The 24,056-nt window shown below is 37.4% G+C and overlaps 1 protein-coding gene across 2 annotated transcripts in view; it reads left to right on the top strand.

The window, feature by feature from the left end:
• Positions 1–24,056, top strand: part of Strn (striatin) — a 90,949-nt gene that overhangs the window by 46,627 nt on the left and 20,266 nt on the right. For both annotated transcript variants that reach the window (XM_075955695.1, XM_075955694.1), the window contains exons 3-7: positions 5,616–5,689; positions 12,254–12,332; positions 14,892–15,059; positions 16,497–16,632; positions 21,145–21,280. In XM_075955695.1, coding sequence (XP_075811810.1) covers positions 5,616–5,689; positions 12,254–12,332; positions 14,892–15,059; positions 16,497–16,632; positions 21,145–21,280 — 593 coding nt within the window. The remainder of the gene's footprint in view (positions 1–5,615; positions 5,690–12,253; positions 12,333–14,891; positions 15,060–16,496; positions 16,633–21,144; positions 21,281–24,056) is intronic.

Raw genomic sequence — 24,056 nt, 5'->3', positions numbered from 1 at the left:
TGTAATTTCTTTTTTGTTTTTTCCCCTGTGTTTTCTAAGAGCAAGAACCTTCTTTTATCTAACCACCATGTACTATTGTTGGTTTAATTCTGTTACCTGTCAGATATCCTAATAGTGATCTTCATAGCGGATCATACCCTACCTCCAATCTAGGATCCAGTCTGAGATCATGCTGCTAGGGGAAGGTTTTAAGCATGAAATACATTTTAGAAATATCTTCCTGGGGACTGTACTGGAAAGGTCTGCTTATCAGGGCAGGAGTGTAATAATAAATGAGAAATGATAAACATAGTACCTGCTGGAATAGTAGTATCTGCCATAAAACATTTTAAGTACAAAGAATCTAAAAAGTGGAATTATAAAAATGTGGAGATGGTATCCTAAGAGAGAAAGGAAAAGTCAGGAATGACTCCCAGGTTCCTGACTTGGGAGAGAGGCAGTGGAACAAAGGAAAGAATACAGTTGAAGGTGGATTGCTACTGAGCCATGGGAAGCAGGTGCATTAGATAAGGGATAAGGAGGAAGAGCCAAAAAAAGAGTCACCGAGGAGGGAGAGGCGGTGTTTGGGAAGAGGAAGGAGAGGGAGGTAGACACTGCCAGATGCCAGTGCAGTCTCCATGCAGGCTGTGGCTGAGTGTAGTCACTGGGGCTTGCCCATTGGTGCCTGCTGATGTCCTTGACAGGGCAGTTCCCCAGAGGTGGTAAGAACAGGAGCCAGGTCACAGGAAGAAGCAGAGGGAAGGGAAAGAAGAGACAGGTGAACCCCCTGACTGCAGATGGTTGTAGAGCAGAAGAGAAAGAACTGGATAAGTCTAGGGAGATTTCCTTTCTTTTCTTAACCCACCCCCGTTAACAGAGGGATTCAAAACCAGTTTTGGTTTTCTGGGTGTTGGTGAGGTGATGTGGGGGTTTTCCGATCCAGTGGCACCTGTTTTGTTCAGTTTGGTTCGTTGTTTTCCCTTTGGACAGAGTCTTGATGTTCACATTCATCAGCTGTGGAACCCCTGTAGTTTCTGGGTGCTGGGATTATATGCATGCCTCACCATGCACAGCTACATGAAACTTTAAAAAAGATTCATCATTATTATGATTAGTTGTGTTTCATGTGTGTGGATGTTTCACCTATATGTGCACCATGTGTGGGCATAGTATTCCCAGAGACCAGAAGAGAGTGTTGGATTCCCCTGGAATTGGAGTTATAGAAAGTTGTGAGTTGCCATGTGGGTGCTGAGAATTAAACCCAGGTTTTCTGGAGAGTGGCCAGTGCTCTTAACTGCTGAACCATTTCTCCAGCCCCTGCAGTGACACTTTTTGAGAATATTAACAGATAGATACAAAGCATGTTCTTTATATCATGGAGCTTTTGACTTCTTTTCAGTCCTAATCCCAGGAATTAAGAAAAAATGGATTGAGGGCATTTGAAACAAAAATTTGGAGACATTAACAACTTAAAAATTTTGTGTGTGTGTGTGTGTGTGAATGTTCTTGTGTTTGAGTATAGGTGTGCACATGCTATACAGTGTGTGTGTACTATGGTACGTGAGTGAAGGTCAGAGGGTGACCTTGAATGTGCGTCCTCACCTTCTTTTTTGAGACAGATCTCTTGCTGTTTACCACTGCTTGTGTCAGGCTGCCTGGCCTGTGAGCTTCCAGGGATTACAAACATAAGCTCCTGTTCTGGCTTTGTGTGTATGTTTGTTCTGGGCATCTGAACTTAGGTCCTTACACTGGGCAGGCTGGTACTTTACCCAGGGAGCCATCTCCTAGACCAAGCTTAGTAACTTTATACATACTCTTGCAAGCTTTAATAGTTACTGTGTTTGTCATTTATTTTGCCCTGGTCTGTTTTTTACGTTTAATTTTGTTACATCAGTTTATTGCAATACAGTCACAAATAGAAATATCATACAGCAAGATTAAGGTGGCCACTCAAACACCTTTGCAGCCATGCATCCCGGTTAACGTTTGTACATCTAGAATGGCCATTCAGAGGTCAGAACCTCACTTCTGATTTTCTACTTTTAGTATCAGTTACATTCTTATGGCCCGAACCATTTTAAAGACGATTCAGTACTATACCATTTCACCTATAAACAGCTAAGTAAAGATCAGTGTAGATTTTCTAAGTTCCCCTCTTGAAAGAGACAAAATAAGAACTGGATCTTTAATATAGATGAACTACTCACCTAGCAATGAATTTATCAAAACTTCCTGTAAAGCACAGTAAACTTTACAGAATAAGGAGGCTTACATATTTCTTTTTAACAGTGCAGTGTTTGACTCCACATTTTTTCAGCAATTTAATTTTAAGGAATCGATGTAAAACCAACTTTGAAGCTTTCTCTTGTGTTTCCCATTTCTCTGTACTCATTGTGACTTTTATCTTTACTGTAATAGTCCAACTGTCTTCTTGCTTTTTTTATTTCTAAATTCTAATTCATCTTCTAGATAAAAGGTAAAATTTTCCAATTTTAAAAAGGATTAATCATAATATATCCCTGCTTTGAAATACCTAGTTAATTTCAAAGCTATTCCTATGTAAGTAGCATTTTTTTTTTCAGATACCTTCTGTGAACTCTGTTTCTTCTAATTCTTTTGCTCACTATACCTAGTGTTTATAGTATTTTGACCTACTGGATGTTTATGTTTTAGGAGCCAGAGCTTGTCCTAAACACAATAGTCATTTGTGCAAATCCAGACAGAAATCTCTTGTACATCTTAATGATTGAGGTTTAGTCAAAATCTCCCGTTACCTATGTTTTGCAGAGTTAGATGATCCTTTGTCCACATTCTTCAGATATATGCTTACAATGCTTATGTCAGTGTGCAATACTTTTTGTATTTTCCTATGCCCTAGGCATCCTTGTTTTCACTCTTACTTCACTATAAACTGCAGGTTATTTCCAGCAGTCAGCTCACCACCTTGCATATGATAAGAATTCAGTAGTGTGTTGAAATTAATCACTAGGGAATGGGGAGATGGCTCAGCTAGTAAAGTGCTTGCCATGCAAGTATAAAGACATGAGTTCAGATCCCCAGCCTTCACAAGAAACAAAGCAAAACCAGGCACAGTAGTACTTAAATGTAACCCCAGCATGGGGGCAGAGATAGGCACTTGAGTTTTACTGATGAGCTAGTGTAGCTGAAATGGCAAACTCTGAGTTCTATGAAAACTCTGTCTCAAAAAACAGTATACAAAATGATAGTGGAAGACACTTAACTTTGTCTTCTGTCTCTACACAGAAACACATGAGCATGCATACCAGTACACTCACTTGTACATGTGCGTGTACACACACGATCATTCTTTTTAGTGTTAGCATTTTAGATGTGATTGGACATGTTTTTTTATTCCCAACATTTTATTTATGAGATTGGTTTTTAAACAAAGCTAAAATAAGAGTTCTTCAGTGTATTATAACTTTGAAACATGTTTTATACTACGCAGTAAAGGCCATTCCGGGGTAGGGAGTGTAGGTGTATATGAAGTAATGAGATCTGTAGTTATCCTGTAGGTCATGAGACAGAAAAAAACAATAATAAACAAGATTGTTAACAAAATGACTTGAAGTATCAAAACAGTAGGAAGCCATGAGTTCTTGAGAAACATTGTAGCATTTTCTCTCTCAGGATGGTCTAAGTTTGAGGAGGGCTGTTACTAAAGTTTATTTAGAAAATTTAATAAGAGGGAAACACAGATCTTAGGAGCCAGAGCTTGTCCTAAACACAACAGTTATTTACATATTTTATCTTGGTTTAATTTTTTGTGAAGTAGTAGTTGATAACGTGACTGTCTTGTTACATATATTGTATATAATATTTTCTGGTTGTTTTAAAACTAACTTCTGTTGCAATTTTTTCTCAGACCACTAGAATGCACTCTAATGCAGCGTTGTTGTATTGAAATGCTTTTTCCCTGTGTGTTTACATCATATAAATAAGCTTCATATTGTGACTACTTTTATTTGGTGTTATCTGATGTCAGGCCAGTTTTGTGACTTTTAAGTAGTGTTATTTTGTCTGTGGCAGATGTACTATTTCCGGAAATCTGAAGAATGACAATTGCATTAAGAATCTGTTTACTTTCTTCTGACAGCGAGTCAGGAAAATATCTCCACAGCTTACCTTCTGATCATCTAGTATATGGAAATAGATGTGGATATTTTTAGTTCAGTGATGAAATCACTGTGTTAAGAGACACATTGGGATATGGAGAAGCATGTTCTAGATAATTTGGTGGCTATAATCTGTAAATTGTCTTAAGACTCCCCTCTATATAAAAAATATGGTTTTTATCAATAGCTACAAAATGATTATTGAGAAATAGTGAAAGATTTCAGTAACTTATATATCGGAGTGAATAATTTTCTTTATCTAATTTTAAATTATATAAAAATCGTAGGATAAGGGTTCCATCCATTTTTTGGAAAACAATTTTAACTTTAATTTTTTGTTTGGTTTTTTTTGCCTATATGTATGTATGTATGTGTGTACATATGTATGTGTGTACATGCACCATGCATGTGCCTGTTGCTGAGGAGGGCTCCTGATCCCTGGAACTAGGGTTACAGATGATTGTGAGCCTTCATGTAGGTGTTTCGAATCGTGTCCCAAGAAGAGTAACCAGTGCTCTTAACTGATGAGCCATCTATCCAGAACACATACTCCTCCCCCCATACCATTCTTTTTTTTTTTTTAATAAGGAAGAAATGCTTTCAATTTGGCTATGTTGCCTTTTCCTTCATTCTTGCTTTGGTTCTGAAAATTATTTTTATTTGAATATTTTATTGTTGTTTATCTTAATTTACAAATATTTGTTCACAAAAACCCTTCATCTTGTAGAGAAGAGTTAAAATATACAAATATATTAAGCATATGTGTTATTTTTATTTAATCTTAAAAAATTTTTCTTATGTGGATAATTTTTTTTGTTTCATTTGTCTTGATCTGAGATGGTTACATTAGATGACTAGTCCAGTTAGCTGAAAATAATAATACTCTGCTAACTTTAAAAAGAAATTAGACAGTCTTCTTAATTATGTTTTTTTTTTCTGACTAAAGATAAAGTACATGTTAACCACTACTGCTAGGCTATCTCATTGCCTTCATCCGGGTTTTGCCATGTTCTGATTGCTCACCATAAGAATATTTGGAGAATTGTAAGTACCAAGTAAGGCACATAACAATATAGATAATGTTTCCTTTTAAGATAAACCCAAGTATTGAGACAGGCTAGTTTTAACAAATTAAATTGTATAGTAAAGGCCTCTTTTTTTAATTGATATAATTCAGCTTAAAATCATTAAGAAAATTTGAATACAACAGAAACTAGAATTTATGTGGTTCATCCTAGGTATAAAATAAAATTTTTTATTCCTAGTATTATCCCTTTGTTTGCTTCGTTATAACGGCAGTTGGTGATTCAACAACCAAAACGGCAAGTTTTTCTTTTGTTGTTGTTGTTACAACTTTGACACCATGGAAATCTCAGCGCCTTTGAAAGTTCTAGGCATGTTTAACTGGGACTGTTGCACACTTATAACTTTTTTTTTACATATCTTAAAGCTTCTTTAAGTTATTTTAACATGGTTTGTATTTTCTCATTTCTTTATTAGAGCCAAATACCACAAGTTGAAGTACGGGACAGAACTGAATCAGGGGGACATGAAGCCTCCAAGCTATGATTCTGGTAAGCTGCTTATAACGGCAGTTTAAGTTAAATCTAATATTTTGTAGAAAAATTTGAAACTATAAGTTAGCATCTATTTGCATGTTATTTTTGTTGTCTTGTTTTTGGAAACTAATAATTTCGTGTCATGAGATCATTTTGTAGCACTTTTCCCCATCCCTTTTTTAGTTCACCGTGTTCTGCCTATGTTTTACATATAGTAGAAGGTTCATGGGGTGGCTGCACCAGCCATTTCTTAGTGTGTCTTCCTTGCATTAACCGACACGTTTGGCATGAGAATACCAAAGTGCATGCTGTTCGGAAATCCCGTTGAAGAGCAGAACTATGGAAACATGAAGTTTCTTCTCTGAGCATAAGGGAATTGGCGAATCTCTTACCCATGATGCCTCAGTGGGCTGGGGATGCAGCTTAGCCTGTACTAGGCCCTACGTTCAGTCCTCAGTACTACCAGCAGCAAAAAGCAAACAAACTTGACTCCTTAGGTGAATTTTCTTACTTAGTGGAGCACAGGGTATGTTCATTAGCAGATGTAAATGAAGAGTGAGGAAAATTGTACCAAAGTTATTACCATACATAACTTCTGTCCTATTTCAGATGCAATTCTTATTCAAATAGTGGAGGTATTAGCAATCATTTGTATGTCATTTATTAAAATCCCTACCTGTAATTTTAAGAGCTTCATTAACTTTAATCATTTAGTGAAGATATTGTTATTCTCATTTTATCTATGCAAAACTAAAAGTCACGAAGTTGGAGAATTTTCCTGAGGTTAACCAGTCATGAAATGATGTGGTAAATGGAGTGAACTCAGGCTTACCAGAACTCAGAAATTCATATTCTTCCTATTTTCCACATTTGAGTACAATGGAGAAGCTTTCCAAAGTGGATTCTAATGGTCTCACTTTACATCCCAGAATATTTCAAGTATGTTCTTAAGGTTTTCCCAAATTCTTAGTTATCTGTTGTCTCTCGGTTGACCTCTGATTTTATTAATTTGAGTTTTCTATGTCTTCAGCTAATTCAGCTCAGGGCTGTCAGTCCTCTTTTTCTTTTCAAGGTCCTAGCTCATCATTTCTTTCATTCTTTACACTTTTTCCGTTTCATTTATTTCTGCTCCGGTTTTGATAATTTCTTTCCACCTATTTCTTTGGTTTTTTTTTTCTTTTCAAACTATTGAAGTGCATTTTAAAGTATTTATTTGGGTTCTTATTCTTTTCTTATTTTTTCATTTTAAATTGTGTGTATGATATATATGAACACGTGAACTTGAGTGTAGTTTCTGTAGAGGCCAGAGCAGGTCATAGGACACGTAGAGCTGGAGTTACAAGTGGTTGTGAGCCAGCTGATGTGCATGCTGGGAACTGAACTCTGGATCCTCTGCAAGAGCAGTGCACGCTCCCAACTGCCGAGCCACTTCTCCAGTCCCTCTTTCTGCTTTTTTATTCCTATTTGAGGTATTGTGTCTTTTAGTTTTAAACTTATGCAAAATTTTATTTATTTTATAATCATTATGTATTTATTTATTTATAGATGACTATCATGCAGTTGCCCTCATACTTCCTATGTAACTGAGTCAATCTCTGGTCTTCTCCTGTCTCTGTTTTCTAAGTCTTAGAGTATATATAGGTGCCCCTCATCCTCATTGGTTCAATAAGATATGTTAAAATTCCTTCCATGATCATTTCCATCAAAATGTGTCTTTCCGCACCTTGGTAACACATTGTTAATTAAAAGGTACTCTTCTTTTTCTTTTTACCCCATTGCATGTATAATCTTGTTAATGCCTTATGAAAAGTCTCTATGCATTTAAAGAACAGCAGCATATGCAATGGTGTACTTCTGTCTATTTTGATCAGGTTTAATGATCTATATGTTTGAAGGATGATTGCCAAGTTTGTTTTTTCCTGTAGAATATCATAGGGTAGAATGAAAATTTGTTAGAAAAAGCAGAGAAACCAGAGACAAATTATAGAGTGATCTCAACCTAAACTGAACTTTTCTTTGGCATGAATTTCATTCATAAATCATAAATGGGGACCTATAGCAAAACTTTAATATATATCCAGCTGAAACTAGCATTCATTGTTTTATATAAAGCAAGGCATTGTGGGTGGTAGCCAGTGTATTTTCTTTTAGTATGTTATCAAGTCATTATATTTCAGTCATTATATATCAGTCACGATCACCAATGAGGCAGTTACTCTGAATTTTAGTATTTTTGTCCATAGCAACTGCAGGACAAAAATACCCTTATTTGTTCAGTTGAATAAACAATCCCTTCTCATCACACATAGCTTTTGATAGTTATTTGCTCTTCAAAACCATGGAAGAAATAATAGAATATTCAGTTTATGATTTCTTATAATCACAACATTTAAAAAATATGTTATCTGTATAAATAATGATCTACTTAAGAAATGTAGTATCATCAGTGATGTCACTCTAGCCTAATTTAGGACAGTTACCTTAAAATATGTTGATCTATTTTATATAAATGTGTGTGTCTCATTAATTTCAGTTTTTTATTGATATTTATTGAGCTCTACAGTTTTCTCTGCTCCCCTCCCTGCCTCTCCCCTCCCCACATTAACCCTCCTGCAAGGTCCCCATGCTCCCAATTTACTCAGGAGATCTTGTCTTTTTCTACTTCCCATGTAGATTAGATCTATGTATGTCTCTCTTAGTGTCCTCATTGTTGTCTAAGTTTTCTGGGATTGTGGTTTGTAGGCTGGCTTTCTTTGCATTATGTTTAAAAAACCACCTATGAGTGAATACATGTGATAATTGTCTCTCTGTATCTGGGTTACCTCACTCAAAATAATGCTTTCTAGCTCCATCCATTTTCAATTCAGGGTGTCGTTATTTTTTTCTGCTGTGTAGTACTCCATTGTGTAAATGAACCACATTTTCCTCATCCATTCTTCGGTCAAGAGACATTTAGGTTGTTTCCAGGTTCTGGCTATGACAAACAAAGCTGCTATGAACATGGCTGAGCACATGCCCTTGTGGCACGATTGAGCATCCTTTGGATATATACCCAAAAGTGGTATTACTGGGTCTTGAGGAAGGTTGTTTCCTAATTTTCTGAGAAATCACCACATTGACACCCAAAGGGGTTGTACCAGCTTGCATTCCCACCAGCAATGCAGTAGTGTTCTCTTTTCCCCACATCCTCTCCAGCATAAGTCGTCACCTATTTGAGGTATTTAAAGCTATACGTTTCCCTCTTCGGTTTGCTTTCATTTTATCTCAGGGGTTTTGGTATATTGTGTTTTCATTTCATTTCATTCCAAGGACTTTTTTCCTTTCTTCATTCTTCATCGGTCCATTCATCATTTAATACTGTCTTGTCTTACTTTGCTTTGTCCTGTTTTGTTTCATCAGGGTCTCACTATGTAGCCGCTGCATGTAGACCATGCAGGTCTCACTCACAAAGATCTGCCTGCCTCTGCCTCCAAGACCTGGGACTCAGGTCTGTACAGCACACTAGCTCCATACTTACTGTGCTTTTAGTCTCCCTTACTTTGTGTGTTTTCTTTGTTATGTTATCAAGCTTTATTGCATTGTGGTCAGAGAGAATACATGGAGTTATTTCAATTTTTCTGATTTGTTGAGATTTGCCTCGTGTGCCAGAACATTTCTGTTTTAGAGAAACTTCCATGGGCTGTTGAGAGGAATTCTATAAGGTTTGGGCAGAAAATTCTGTAGATGTCTGTTAAGTCCATTTTGTACTTGATGACATTTAACTTTAATGTTTCTCTTTATTTTTCGTGTGGAAACCTGCCCATTTGTAAAACTGGCCATTGAAGTGACCTATCATTACTTTATTGTGGTTAAATCTGGCTTAATGTTTACTAGTATTTCATGAATTAGGATGCCCTGGATTTGGTGCTTAAATGCCTACAATTATAATGTGGTCTGTGGGTTGTTATCTTGATAGAAGGAAGTGGCCTTCTTTACTTTCTCTGATTAGTTTTGGCTGATGTCCATTTGTCAGGTATTAGAGTAGTGATATATCTTCTTGTTTCCTGGTGCATTTGGTTGTAGTTACCTTCTTTGGATCTGTTCACTCAGTATCTATCCTTGAGCATGAGGTGTATTTCTTGTAGACAAGAGAAAGGTGGACCCTGTTTTCTAGGACAGTTGGTTCTTATATAGTTGTATCTTTTAATCGGTGGTTTGAGGGCCCTGGTACTTGGAACTGTTATTGGAAGGTAGGTCTTAATCGCTGTCGTTGCTGATTTTGTAGTGTGTAGCAGTCTTACTTGGCTTACCTGTTAAACTGTCATCATTAATCTTTTTCCTATTAGCCTCTTGAGTATGCTCATCCTCCTGTTCATCCCAGAGTGTTCCTTGTATTCGCTGTAGGCCGGTTGTTAGTCACAAAGTTCCCACCAAGAAGTCAGCTTTATTCTCATGGGCCTGCTCTATATGGAAGCTTGGATTTTATTTCTTTAATTTTTAACACCCCTCCCCTTTCCCCATGCATATTTAGTGTGGGGAGTTCTTCTCAGGTCTTGTTTGTACTGAATTCAGTACTCCTTGTACTGAATGGGTGTCTGGGATTTTATTGAAGATGTGTTTAACGCCTTTGACCTGGAATTATTTTCTTTCTCTTTCTCTTATGTCTATAATTCATAGATTAAGTCTTCATGTGGTATTTCAATAACCTGTGAGTTTTATTCATTTTTTAAAAAAATTTCCATTGTCTTTAGTTGGAGGAGCCTGAGAGGACAGAACCCAGGGGAGCTAGTTAGTGTAAGCAACTGGAAGGGCCCAAGGCCGAGTGGTGGGCTGAACAGGTTGGCAGCCCTACGACGGGGCCTGTCTGCTGGTGTGCTCAGCTAGGGTCCTGTAGGCAGAGTTCTTCATTCTGAGAGCCTGTCGCTCCCAGATCAGCTAGACAGACTGCCTGACCAGTAAACCTCAGGTACCTCTCTGTCTCCAGTTTCCCCAGTGGTGGGATTATAGACACAGACTGGTTTTTTGTTTTGTTTTTTTTAAATTTTTAAAATTTATTTATGTATTATGTATGTGTGTTCAGCATGCCAGAGAGGGCATCAGATCCTATTATAGATGGTTGTAGCCACCATGTGGGTGCTGGGAATTGAACTCAGGACCTCTGGAAGAGCAACAGTGCTCTTAACCACTGAGCCACCTTTCCAGCCCCTTGTTTTGCTTTTTAAATAATTTTACTTTTGTAAATGTGAGTGCTAGGACTTAACTCAGAGTTACATGTTTATGTAGCAAGTGCTTTACTGATTGAACCATCACCCTGAAGCTCCAGCAAAACACCATTAAAAAAGAAAAAATAGGCAATTTTCAAAAGACTATCATAGGTATGTAGTATCTGATTCAAAGCAGTGTGTTTATTGCAGTGCTTTGATTAAACACTGCCATGTGTGTTTCAATTATTTTAGTTCCCTCCACCATAGAATTTATAGAGCTGTTTAGTAGTACAAAGGTCTAGTTACTGTGCATAAAAGAATTTTATTGGGGTTCGGTAGATGGCTTAGCAATTAAGATATTGAGAACCCAGGCTGGGCTTCAACTTTTGATCTTCCTGTCTCCACCTCCCAAGTGTAGATTGTAAACGTGTGCTACCGTGCCTGGTTACATGCAGTGCTTGAGATAGAGCCCATGCATGCTTTAGCATTCCTGGTTACATGCAGTGCTTGAGATAGAGCCCATGCATGCTTTAGCATTCCTGGTTACATGCAGTGCTTGAGATAGAGCCCATGCATGCTTTAGCATTCCTGGTTACATGCAGTGCTTGAGATAGAGCCCATGCATGCTTTAGCATTCCTGGTTACATGCAGTGCTTGGGGTAGAGCCCATGCATGCTTTAGCATTCCTGGTTACATGCAGTGCTTGGGGTAGAGCCCATGCATGCTTTAGCATTCCTGGTTACATGCAGTGCTTGGGGTAGAGCCCATGCATGCTTTAGTGTTTCTGGCCAGCATTTTACCCACGGAACCACATCATATCCCTAGCTGAGATCATTTCTTTCATTCGTTCCTTTGTTCATTTTGTTTTATTTTGCTTTGTTTTGAGACAGGGTTACTCTGTGTAGTCCTGGCTATCCTGGAACTCACTCTGAACCAGACTGGCCTCTAACTTCAGCTCTTAAACATCTGCCTCTGCCTCCCAAGTACTGGGACTAAAAGTATGTGCCGCCACCACCGCCTGGCTCTGAGATAATTTCTTTGTGTATGTATCAGACTGTTTGGGGGTTTTGTTTACTTTACTTTTACCACTTCTAGGATTTATAATATTTCTATTTACTTCTCACAGGAAGAAAATTCTCAGGCTAGTGAAAAATGAAAGAAAAAAATGTCTTTATTCTTAATTCTGTTGCTCTAAAGAGAACTCAATAGAGATACTTAATCATACAGAGTTTTTTATTACTAAGATTTGAGTTAAAAAGTTTATATTGGCCTAAAACATAACTCTTATAAGTTACAGTTTTTGTATTCTTAATCTTATAATGTTTATTGGACACTGTTTATGAATTGGGTTGCCTAAACATGTCAAATACGTCAATTACATTATAATATTCTCTAGATGAAGGCAATGAAACAGAGGTGCAGCCGCAGCAAAACAGCCAGTTGATGTGGAAACAAGGCCGTCAGCTACTCAGACAGTAAGTACTGAAGGGTAAACGCACAACTTGATAAAAGTGGGAAAATTTTTTCATGCTCTTTTGTTTGTATTTTTTTCAAAGATTTATTTATTTATTCGGTATACGGTGTTCTGCCTGCATGTATGTCTTCATGCCAGAAGAGGAGAGGGCACCAGATCTCACTATAGATGGTTGTGAGCCACCATGTGGTTGCCTGAAATTGAACTCAGGACCTCTAGGAGAACAGCCAGTGCTCTTAACCTCGAAGCCATCTCTCAGCCCCCTTGTTTTTATTTTTAACTCATTAAGTTTCCCTTGTATTATACCACAGCTCAGAGTAGTAAATAGTAAGGTAGGTTTTAAAAAGCTTAATTGATTTACTATTTGTTTTTCATATTTACATTTTCCCCTCACTGTTGGAATTTGTGTAGTTACAAGAATTCTGTGTCATTATTATTCTCATTTCATCAGCTCTCTAAGCATAGACATTTCACTACAAACCAGTAAGGATTCCCATATATATTTGTGGTACAAGCCTTCTCACTACACTGAAGAACTCCTTGGATCCCTGAATTTTGCAGGTGCTGCCTAACATCTACTTTCTCCTAAATGCATAACTAGGGGTCTACAGAGGTCCTGATGTCAAGTCGAAGACTAGATCTGTAGTCTTGGAAACTGGTGTACTGATGTATGCCAAAATAAAAGAAAATTTGTTCTGTCTTGGACTTTTAGAACGGCTTATTAGTAGTTTATTTCTCAGATTTTCAAAGTAGATTAATGCCATCCATTACTTTTGAGTCTAGAAAGAGAACATTACAATATTTCATGCTTGTCTTTTATCTAGGCAAAGTTAGAAAAAGAATTAAACTAGTAAGTGGATTTTGGTTACTCTTCTCGCTTTAGTCTTAACTATGACATGTATTGTCCTTTTAAATTTATTTTTGGTACTGTGATATTTTGGTTCTGTCGTTGCCAAGCCTCACAACTGATCTACTTCTGAGCCACACTGACCTCCTGTTTGCTTGTTTACTCATGTCTTTATTGACATGCACTCGTTAAGTTGCCTAGGCTAGTCTTGCATTTGTAATATTCCTTCCTGAACCTCCTCAATAGCACACACCTGTCGCCAACACAGTTGAGGAGGCTCAGGAAGGAATATTACATATTGAAGGCTAGCCTAGGTAACTTAATGGGTTTTGTAAACAGGAATTTGTGATTTAGTGTTTTTGCCAAAGTGAGGTACATACCAAATATTAATTATTAAGAAAAATGGCCTGGAGATGGCCCATTAGTTTCAAGCACTGACTACTTTTTCAGAGGCCCTGGTTTGGTTTCCGTAACCCATATGGTGATTCAGCACCGTTCGTAACGGCAGTCCCAGGGCATCTGATGTGCTGTTCTGATTGCTGCAGACACCAGGCACTCACGTGGTACATTCATGCTCATGAACAAGCCTAAAATCTATGTCTTATTTTATTATAGTAGTTTTCAAAAACATCTGATTCAATTCAATAAGTAGAAATTTATTCAAATTTTGAAATCAAGACTTTTCTGTAGATACTGAATGGAACTGAAAAGTGAAATCTTGATTTAATAAGATGTATTGATCACATAGCTTTGTGAGGTGCCTTTCAGCTCTCGTAGCTATAAAAAAATGAAAACCTGAAGTAAGCTGAATTTAAACTGTCTTGTCAACTTTTGTTTTCATGTTTCCTTTGGTAGAATGCACACCCACTATATAAATAAACGTGTGTCATCTGTTGTGATATCCATGTCATTTCCTTTGTTCTGGTTCCACCACTACCACTTTTGGTCTTTTAAAACAAATTATTATCAACAGTTGACGTTAGGACTCTTGGTCGCTTTTGTATAAATTATGGGTGGTAGTAGGACTCGTTGATGAGAATAGAAACAGTTTAACAAAACTAAGGCTGCACATGGAAGTGGCCGAAACGGGCTTAAGACCTAGATATGACCGCATACGCTATGCTCTTTTTACTGTGCCTCTGACTCCCTGGAACTACACACACTGATACGAGTCTGTATACCTCATGCCCCACAATTTAATTGTCTATTTTGTTTTAGAGTTTCTCAAGACAGAAATGTCTCTTCTACAAGTGACTTATGAAAAATGTTATCCTTTTCTATGTTCTGGAAAGAAACCAGTTAGATTAGAAACATTCTCTCCAGATTTCAGTTAATGACACTTCACATAAGAAATGCTAAAAACAACTGGAGCCATTATTGTAAAATAGTGATGGTAGAGTTTGGGAGGAGATTGTTCTATTCTTCCTAAAGAAGAAAGTGTGCTCTGAAACACACTGAAGAACAGTTTCTTCTTAGGATAAATGAATAGTGTTATTGTATACTTCTTCAGTTTTTCTCAGTGACTGTAGAGGCTGGTACTGCAAGAGGCAGCCCCATCTGCAGCTGGAATATTATTAACAAGTCTTACTAACATAGTACTGTTCTGTTGATCCCTATGTAGTCAGTGAGTTTGAAGAAATACTTTTATTTACGTTTTAAGGTTTACAATGCTAATTCCTGTGTGACTGAATTGTAAGGAACGTCTTTGTGCAGGTACCTCCAGGAGGTTGGCTACACAGACACTATTCTAGATGTGAAATCCAAAAGAGTGCGAGCATTGTTGGGCTTTTCAAGTGACGTCACTGACAGGGAAGATGACAAGAACCAGGACTCGGCTATAAATGGCACAGAGGCTGAAGTTAAGGAGACAGCAATGATTGGGTGAGTATTTTAACTGGAAATTGTTTTAGCTATAACTTCAGTTTTTATTGAATAGTTTTGGTGTGGAAGGCATCGAACTTTTAATGGTGACTTAGTAATAAGTTTAGTTAATTAAATGTTATAATAAAAAAGTTTCAATTAGTTAGAAACCTTTATTATGATTATTTTAATTCAGGAACATAATTTTTGTTTAAGGTATTTTATTTGCTTTAAATTGAGGTATTTAACAAATTTTAGTATCTTGAAGCTTTGTTAACCACTGTTAGAATCTCATAAAAGATGTTCCAATTAAATACAGATATGTAATGATGTTTTATTGGTGAAACAGAAATCAGAAAGTAAATATCTTCTTAATCATTTCGTGTATAACACAGTATTGTACCTTATCTTATCTTTGATATAAAATAGCTATTTTAAATATATATGTATATACACAAATATACATATAATTTGAATAGATTATAAAAATTCAAAAATTATTTGAACTGTTTGATTTTTGTTTCAGACCACAGAGCATAGACATAATTTTACTTAAATGAACATAAATAGTTTAATAGAATTATTCTTTATTAGAGAAATTTGTCATAAATCTTCACTGAATTAAAAAAAAACCCAAAGATTCTGTGAATGTCTAAGTCTGTGTTGACTTTGTCTTGATACATATTTAGGATAAAAGAATGGTTGATTGAACTCTGTACATTTCTTTGGGAAACCATTTCCTGTTGTTTGAAATATAAAAATATGGAATTAGATGAAGGTCCAAAATAAAAAAAAATTATAAATAAAATGCCTTTGGACCTTTTAAAATTGCAACACAATTCTCCTTAGAGACACACAAGATGTGCATGCTATGAATTAGTTGTATTTTTCCCTTCTAAGTCAGTAGATTTGTTATATAGTTATGGATACTTATATTAGAGGTCAAAGAAGAGTTACAGAGGAGAAAGGCTAGAGAAAGATGGAGGCAGAGCTACTTAAAACAATATATATGATTATATTAACATGAAGATAATCTGCTCGCTCAGAAGGGAACTCAGGGCCGCTCTTCTGGCCAGCTGTGATTGAAGATGACTGAAGTGCTTGCATACTTCTTTTTTTCTTTTTGGTTTTTCGAGACAGGGTTTCTCTGTGGCTTTAGGAGCCTGTCCTGGAACTAGCTCTTGTAGACCAGGCTGGCCTCGAACTCACAGAGATCCGCCTACCTCTGCCTCCCGAGTGCTGGGATTAAAGGCGTGCGCCACCACCGCCTGGCTTTGAATACTTCTTGTTTTACTGTTTCAATTAATCCACAGAAATGTAATAGATGGGAAACAGTGTAGGTCATATTATAGTTAGGGGGTCACATATAATATAAGTTACCAAAGTCTGCCAGTAGTTAATTTTTATGGTGACGTTTTGAAAGATTACCTGAGTATGGTTGTACATGTTTTAAACCAGAAAATCCGAGTTAACGGATTCTGCTTCTGTGCTGGACAACTTCAAATTCCTTGAAAATGCAGCTGCAGATTTCAGTGATGAAGACGAGGACGAAGACATTGATGGAAGAGAGAAAAGTGTCATTGATACTTCAACAGTGAGTTAGAGAACTCATTTTCCAATATGTTACGTGCCATAATGCATATGTTAAAAAGCCCATGTCCTTTACATCTTGAGTACTTAAATTCTTTTCACGAATTTAGGGCGAATAAAGTGTTTTTATTACTGACTTTAATTTCAATAATATTTTTAGTATAGAATCTTTCCCATAGACTACTCAGACCTTTTGTTTACTCATTAGACAAGGCAGCATCTGCATAAAAGTGCAGAGATACTGAATGCTGCATGTTGTAGCAATGCCCTGGTGTTGATAATTATGACGGGAGAACTGACGGACACATGGTGGTGCCTGACGGCAGCTGTCATCAGCTCTGAGACTTGTAGTTTTTGTCTCTTAGGAGAGCTGCTGCACAGACAATTTCTGCAGATTTCAGGAATTCCCCCATGTCTTTCTTGAGTTGTTTAGAATTCCTAGGTGTTTTTATTCCATCTTTATTAAAGTTTATTGACTTAACCATACATTTCCTACAGTAAGAAGTGTCTCTAAGTTGCTGTTCCTTCTTTCTCTAGTCTCTTCCCTCCTCCTTTTTCCCCCCTTATTTCTTTTTCTCCTTTCACTGCTTCCCCTTTCTCCTCTTTAAAGTAAGGGATGAAGACATGCTTCACTGTTCAGCCAGGCGTGTGCCTTTTCTCAGTGCAGTAATCATTTACAGTGCTGATCCTAGCCCTGTCATAGATACATTTGAATACAAAGTTCCCTTCACTAAACAAGTTATAATAGTATGTGCTGGCCTAAATGTCTGTCACTTTTTCTTTGTCTTAATTACCTGAAGTTGTATGGTTCCTTATGGTTTTTGGTGTGATGATTGTTTTGAGATACCATTTTCCTATTTAAAAAAACTTTATTCATTGCCTAGTAGCAAATAACTCGTGTTATGTTTCTTTGTTGGTAATTATATCAATCTAAATAAATTGACTTTAAAAGTGTGTTAAATGATTAGATTAAAAATTTCTAACAGTAGCCTAACCATTTGCTTTCTTAGTTCCTAACCATTTTATTTCTTTTTATGTAATAATATTCTTAAGTATTGGTGACATTCTAGTTAGCACAGACCATAGGCTATTATGAGTATGTGTGAAGGTGCATCTGTTGGAAACAGACTTACCCATTCGCCACATTTAAATACTTTTCTCCTTCATCTTCATCCCATGCTAGGCATTGAACCCAAGTCTTGTGTTTACTAGGCAAATGCAACACAGCAGCCCAAGAAGAAAACTAAATTTAAACAACTGGCTATTTTTCTTAACAGTTTTATTAAGTTTTACATTGTGTTGTGTAGATTTTCATGTTAGGCACAGCCTGACAGGTGCATGTCAGAAGGATTCTTAAAAGCTTTCACTATATAGAATGGTAAGCATGACTTAGGAAATGAATTAAATTCTATACAGAGAAATTGATTGAAATTTGTCCTGTTAACATGCTCATAGAACAAGTAGGTTTTTAAAACATTTTAAAGTGAGGCTCGCAGCACTCTGGAGACAGGCAAGAGGATCTCTATGAGTTCTTGGCCACGCTGGTCTACACAGTGAGCTCTAGGACAGCCAAGACTACACAGAGAGACACTGTTTTGTTTTGTTTTTAAGTTTAATTTTTTTTTTTTAAAAAAAGGTTTAATTTGAAGTGAGAGAATATGGCTCTTAGGTACCGTTGACTGCATTTAGGCTGTTGTACATGATGTCTCTGGCCGCACACTCTGCTCTTTCTTTCTGCTTGATTTCAGGGTTTGCATGTTCCTTGTGTTGCCATCTAGAACATTTTCATCTTTTGTTCAACCTCTTCCCTCATTACGTCATCAGCATATCATCCTCATCACCTTAGAAGAGTTAGGATCCTGAAATTGTACATGCTTTAAGATGTTATTTTTTTCGGTGTAAGAGATAGTTTCTGCTGAAACAATTGCCTTATTCAAGAATGAGGAAACAGCAACGGAATTAGGAAGTGTTAGGTGTTGTCTTAGTAATTGAGGAATACTGATTTTTCATATTAGGATCTCTAGGATTCTAGTGATTTTCAGAGTTGTCTTTTTTTCTAACCTGCTTGAAACTCAGTCTAGCCTATAACTCATTTCTTTTTTTATCCTTGTTTATGTTTTCAGTACCCTCTCTTTAATTGTTATTGTTACATAAATGTATGCATGTATGTGTATGTCTGCATATGTATCACGCTATATATATAAACACAGCTTGGATCTCTTTTTGTTGTTTGTATATATGTGGTTTCAGAGTTGACCACTCTGCAGTGAGCAACCAGTAAGGGGGCTCATCCCTGGGAGAGGTTAATTCTCCTCCCAGCAGTTACAGTTGTTTCTGGGGTGGAACTTGGCAAAATTCCCCCCTTTCATGTTAACATGTCCTATGTCATTGCTATTGTTCTTGTCTAGTCTGCAGCTATTTCTAGGACAGACTGCTTCATCTGCTTCACAGTGGGCTTGCTAGTATTCTGTTTCCTACAGTTCCTACCCCAGCTGCCATAGATGCAGGAGCTGTGATGTGGATGTACCCACTGGGACTGGATTCCCCTCAAGCTGTTGATCTCTGTGTTGTATACAGTTGTGCGTTTCTGTGATCGTCTCCATTGCTATTCATTTCTCCTTAATTTCTTAAGTGGGGAATTTCCTGTGTAGGGAAGGGAAGGATTACTATTACAGATTTTATCCCTTTCTATTTACTGATCATATATTCATTTGGCAGCCACAGTTCTTTTTTCTTTATACCTAAGAAATACATAAGAAAACACAGGACTTCAGTTTGTTTATTGAAAATGAGACTTGATAGGCATGATCTGTAATGACGGTGATACACTTGGTGCCTGTCTCATTTTGTTTAAGGTCTAGAAACATGTCTGTCCTACGAATTGCTTTTGTGACTTAATACTATGTTTAGTAATAACTAGAGCCCCAAATACTCTGAGACAGCTAAGACATATAAGACATTGAGATGTCTGACGTTCTGGTTGCTACTTCTGGATTTTCTCTGTCCCCTTTGTTAGGCAGTGAGAACAAGAACTCTTCATCTTGAGGCTAGTGATGGCTCCTCTGAAGCAAGCTGGTCCCCTAACAGAGACGGAGACATGAAACCTTTAGAAGTAACTGGTGCATTTATATGTGGAATTGTGAGGGTAGGGTAGCCTGTTGGTGGTGCCTCCTTTTTTTTTTTGTTTTTTTGTTGTTTGTTTTTTAATTCTGTTTTTTATTTTATGTGTGTGGATAGCTTGCCTGTTCGTTTTTTTGAGCATCCATGCGTGTGCTCTTCTGTCCATGGAGGCCAGGCCAGAAGAGGGCATTGGAATCCATGGATCTGGAGTTATAGTTAGTCATCATGTGGGTGCTGGAAATTGAACTCAGGACCTCTAGAAAAGTAGCCAGTGCTCTTAATTGCTGAGCAATCTCTTAATATGGGCTCTCTGTTCAGAATCTGCTATGGTTGTCTTATGGGTTTTGTTATTTTTTATTTTTATTTGTGTTTAATGGGTTTGCTAATTGTTAGGTTGAGAAGTACTATAAGTACTATTTCTTGATTTTAGAGTAATACTTAAGTAATAACTCTAAGCAGAGAATTACAGCCTCATTAAATACCTCATGATTTTTCCTGTTTAGTTCCTATATACACAAAGATAATGAAGACTGCCACAGAGCACAGGCATGTTGGGCTCAACCCTCCCTATTAGGTTTACCCTTTAAAACTACTGGATTTGTGGTTTCGTACAAGTCTGAGTTATATCATTCTGCATATTCAGTGTTTTAGGGGGAACTGAATGTGTGTAGATCTACGCTGGGCACATGGTGCATGCGTCTCATCCCAGTGTTGTGGAGTCAGGAGCAGCTCAGCTTCAGGACTACCCAGGGATACATAGTACAACAGGAAGTAAAACAGAGCTGTTAGAGAAGTCGAGGACAGTAGAAATAATGTAGGAACCTTACAGTGTTTCTATTCCTAAGACATTCATTTCTGAGTTTGTAGTTGTGACATGGGTTTTGTGTGGGTATATTGTAGTTATATTGAGTTATCATGGCTATAGTCAGGAAACATTTCACAGTTAAAGAATGTCTCTTGTTTGGGTTAGTTCAGAATGTCTGAAGACTGCACAGACTGTATCTAAGGAATGTTAGTTTAATTGTTCTTATAACATGAATGTGTGTAATTTAAGTACAAATTTTACTTATCCATTTAGATCTATATCTATCTATATTAGTTTAAGTAATCATACCCTTGAACAAAGTTTAAATTACGGCTTTAACATGTACAATGTTTGTTTTTAAAAAATACAATGTGCTACATAGAAACCCTGTATGGGGGGATACAATGTGTTTTTTACTGCTTAAAGTATTGGCAATTTTTCTTTTTTTAATATAGCAAATACATTCCGAAGGAAATAGTTGCTTTGCTTACTTGATTACAAGGGGATAGTGTCTCTTTTGTTTAAGTTAAATGAGTAGTGTTGACTAATAATTTTAATTTGACATGTCCCGTCCCCCCCTCCCCCCCTTAGATTGTTCGGAAGAAAGCGTTGCCTGACACCAGTGAAGATGGAGACACTAAGGAAGCTCTGAAGGAGTTCGACTTCCTTGCCACAGCAGAGGACGGAGACAGCGAATCGAGAAGTGCAGGCGATGGGACAGACTGGGGTAAGGAAGCATCCTGTGTCCAGTCAGGTCTGATGAATGCCGCGAATTCATGCTTTGCCAGGCGGGTGATGTTTTGGAACCAGTGTGATTCTGAAATGCTGCGCACCAGTGATTGTCCAGGTTGTGTGGTTTCCTGTGAGGAAGATTATGTAACTGTTGTCTCCTCCTCCTCCTTTAAATATAAGGAATATGGTATGAAAAGAATTTGAATTAAAACGGGCTAATTTGCTTTCTTTTCAGACAAACAGAACCTGCTGATCTAGATTTTGGGGGAAACTTGAGTATGAAGATGTAATAGAGGAATTTATTTTTCTTATGTCTCACATTGTCTACATAAAACAAATTATGTTAGAAAATTATGGTTTCTATGCTTCTTTAGGTTTTTATAGATTATGCCAAAGTTTGAAAATAAAGGAGAACATGCAGGTCTGTGCTCTGCCTTCTCTGCCTGAGCTTATTTCTCATTACTTAGGTGTTTTAGGTAACAGTTTCCCAAGTGCAGGAGCTGGGCTAGCATTGCACTGTGCCCGGTGAGGTCTTCAGCACAGATAGGACTGTCTTTCCTTGCTAGTCTTGTTGCAGGCACACCTGGTACTGGCTTTTCTGCAAAGGCAGCTGGATTCTCCCTCATATAACTAACTCTCTAACCAAAGAGCCACAGCCCAGTGGTACTAGCTGTGCGCCAGTGTGTGTACACTTTAATTCAGTGTGATCGTGTGCTAGGTCAGTTAGTGAGTGTAAGTAGACACTCTCAGTTGATAGGAGATTTGGGCCTTGAATCTTATCTAAACTTTTGTCTTTAGATTTATTTTATTTTATCTGTATGAGTATTTTGCCGGCACGTATGTCTGTGTACCATGTACATGCCTGGTGCCCGAGGAAGTGAGAAGAGAGCGTCAGAGCCCCTGAAACCGGAGTTGCAGATGGTTGTGATCTATCCATGTGGTGTTGATAGTCAAGCTGCAGTCCTCTGCTAGAGCAGTAAGTGCTCTTAACCTCTCTGAGCCGTCAGTCCAGCTCCTGGCCTTGACTTATTCATTTTTTTTTAAAGAAAAGAATTTTTTAACTGCCAGGCATGATGATGTACAACTTGAATTCCAGAACTTGGGAGGCAGAAGCAGGTGGATTTCTGTGAGTTCAAGGCCAACCTGGGCATATAGTGAATTCCAGGACAGCTAAGATTACAGTAGTGAGTGTTGTTCTTAATGAGTCCCTTGAGACTATAAGAAGACCAATTTTTCCCTTTAACAGATAAAATTATTTCAAGATTTAAGAGCAACCAGTTCATTGTTCTGTCTTTAAGACTACCAGGGTGACTTAGTAAGCAAAACTGCTTGCTGCCAAACCCGACAGCCTGAGTTTGGTCCCTCGAACCTACATAGTAGAAGAAGAGAACCTACTCCTGCAAATAGTCATCTGACCCCACGTGTGTGCTACAACTCTTGGGAATAGGACACACGCACATATGCACACACATGTGCGCACACACATACACACACTCAAATAATTAAATAAAAATTTTGAAAGACTTGGCAAATATTAGCATTTTTAAAAAGATTTATTTATTTTATGTTTATGAGTGCTCTATCTGCATGCATGCCTTTATGCCAGAAGAAGGTATCAGATTCTACTAGAGATGGTTGTGAGCCACTATGTCGTTCCTGGGAATTGAACTCAGGACCTCTGGAAAAGCAACCAGTGCTCTTGACCTCTGAGCCATGTCATTGGCCCCCCAAAATCATCATTTTTTAAATTGGCTAGTCCTTCTGGAAGAATAGACTCTTCCTACTACTGATTAATATTACATCAGCTATCTAACCAGATACTTTACTAAACTGGATTGAAACTTAAATTACTTTAAAAATAGATTTTTTTTATTCTTATTTATTTCAGGTAATCCCAATGTTAATTCAGCAAATAGATTGATCAAGTACTTTCCATGTCTTGAGTCTTGTAGGTAAAGACTTCTGCTCCTTTGGTACTCACTGGATCTAGCATTGTTCATAAAATCAGTAGCACCTGCCTAAAGCATAAACCTCTTTTTTCTTTCTTTTCTTGTTTTGGATAATTATCTTTTTAAAAAGGATTTATATCTTAATAAAATATAATAATATAAAACAAAACTAACACATCTGGGTCGGACAAGACAAAGAGAAGGAAAAAAGCTCAAAGAAGGCATAGTGATTGCTCATACACTCAGGAGTCCTATAGAAACACACACATACACACACACATATGCATGCATGCAGAGGACCTGGTGCAGACCTGTGCAGACCCTGTGCTTTGATCTGTTGGTGTGGAGGACCTTGTTTTCTTGGTGTTCTCCATCCCCTCTGGCTCTTACACTCTTTCAGCTTCCTCTTATGCAGGGTTCCCTCAGCCTGGAGGGGAGGGATTTGATGGAAACATCTTATTTAGGGCTGAGTGTTTCAAGGCTCTCACTCTCTGCTTATGTCTGGCTGTGGGTCTCTGTATTTGTTCTCAGCTGCTGCAGGAGGAAGCCTCTCTGTCTATGACTAATAACTATTTCCCTGGCTGGAACTCTTGAAAAGACCATTTAAGATGATTCCGTGTAGTCTTTTAATAATAGTCTTCTATCACTGTATACATATGATATGAAATACATTGAAAATGATTATAACACGCCTGGACTTAATGAAATATCTAGATTTATTTTTTCTGTCTTTTTTTAAGAGAAATGTTTTGTCAATTAGAAAATTGAATTGACCTTTGTTAGGTGTTACATTTTGTCTGTCACCTATCTGAATATAAAAAT

Source organism: Microtus pennsylvanicus, chromosome 21, assembly GCF_037038515.1.
Source record: "Microtus pennsylvanicus isolate mMicPen1 chromosome 21, mMicPen1.hap1, whole genome shotgun sequence".
NCBI lineage: Eukaryota > Metazoa > Chordata > Mammalia > Rodentia > Cricetidae > Microtus > Microtus pennsylvanicus.
The sequence above is the reverse complement of the archived record's forward strand: the minus strand, read 5'-3'. Positions and strand labels throughout refer to the sequence as shown.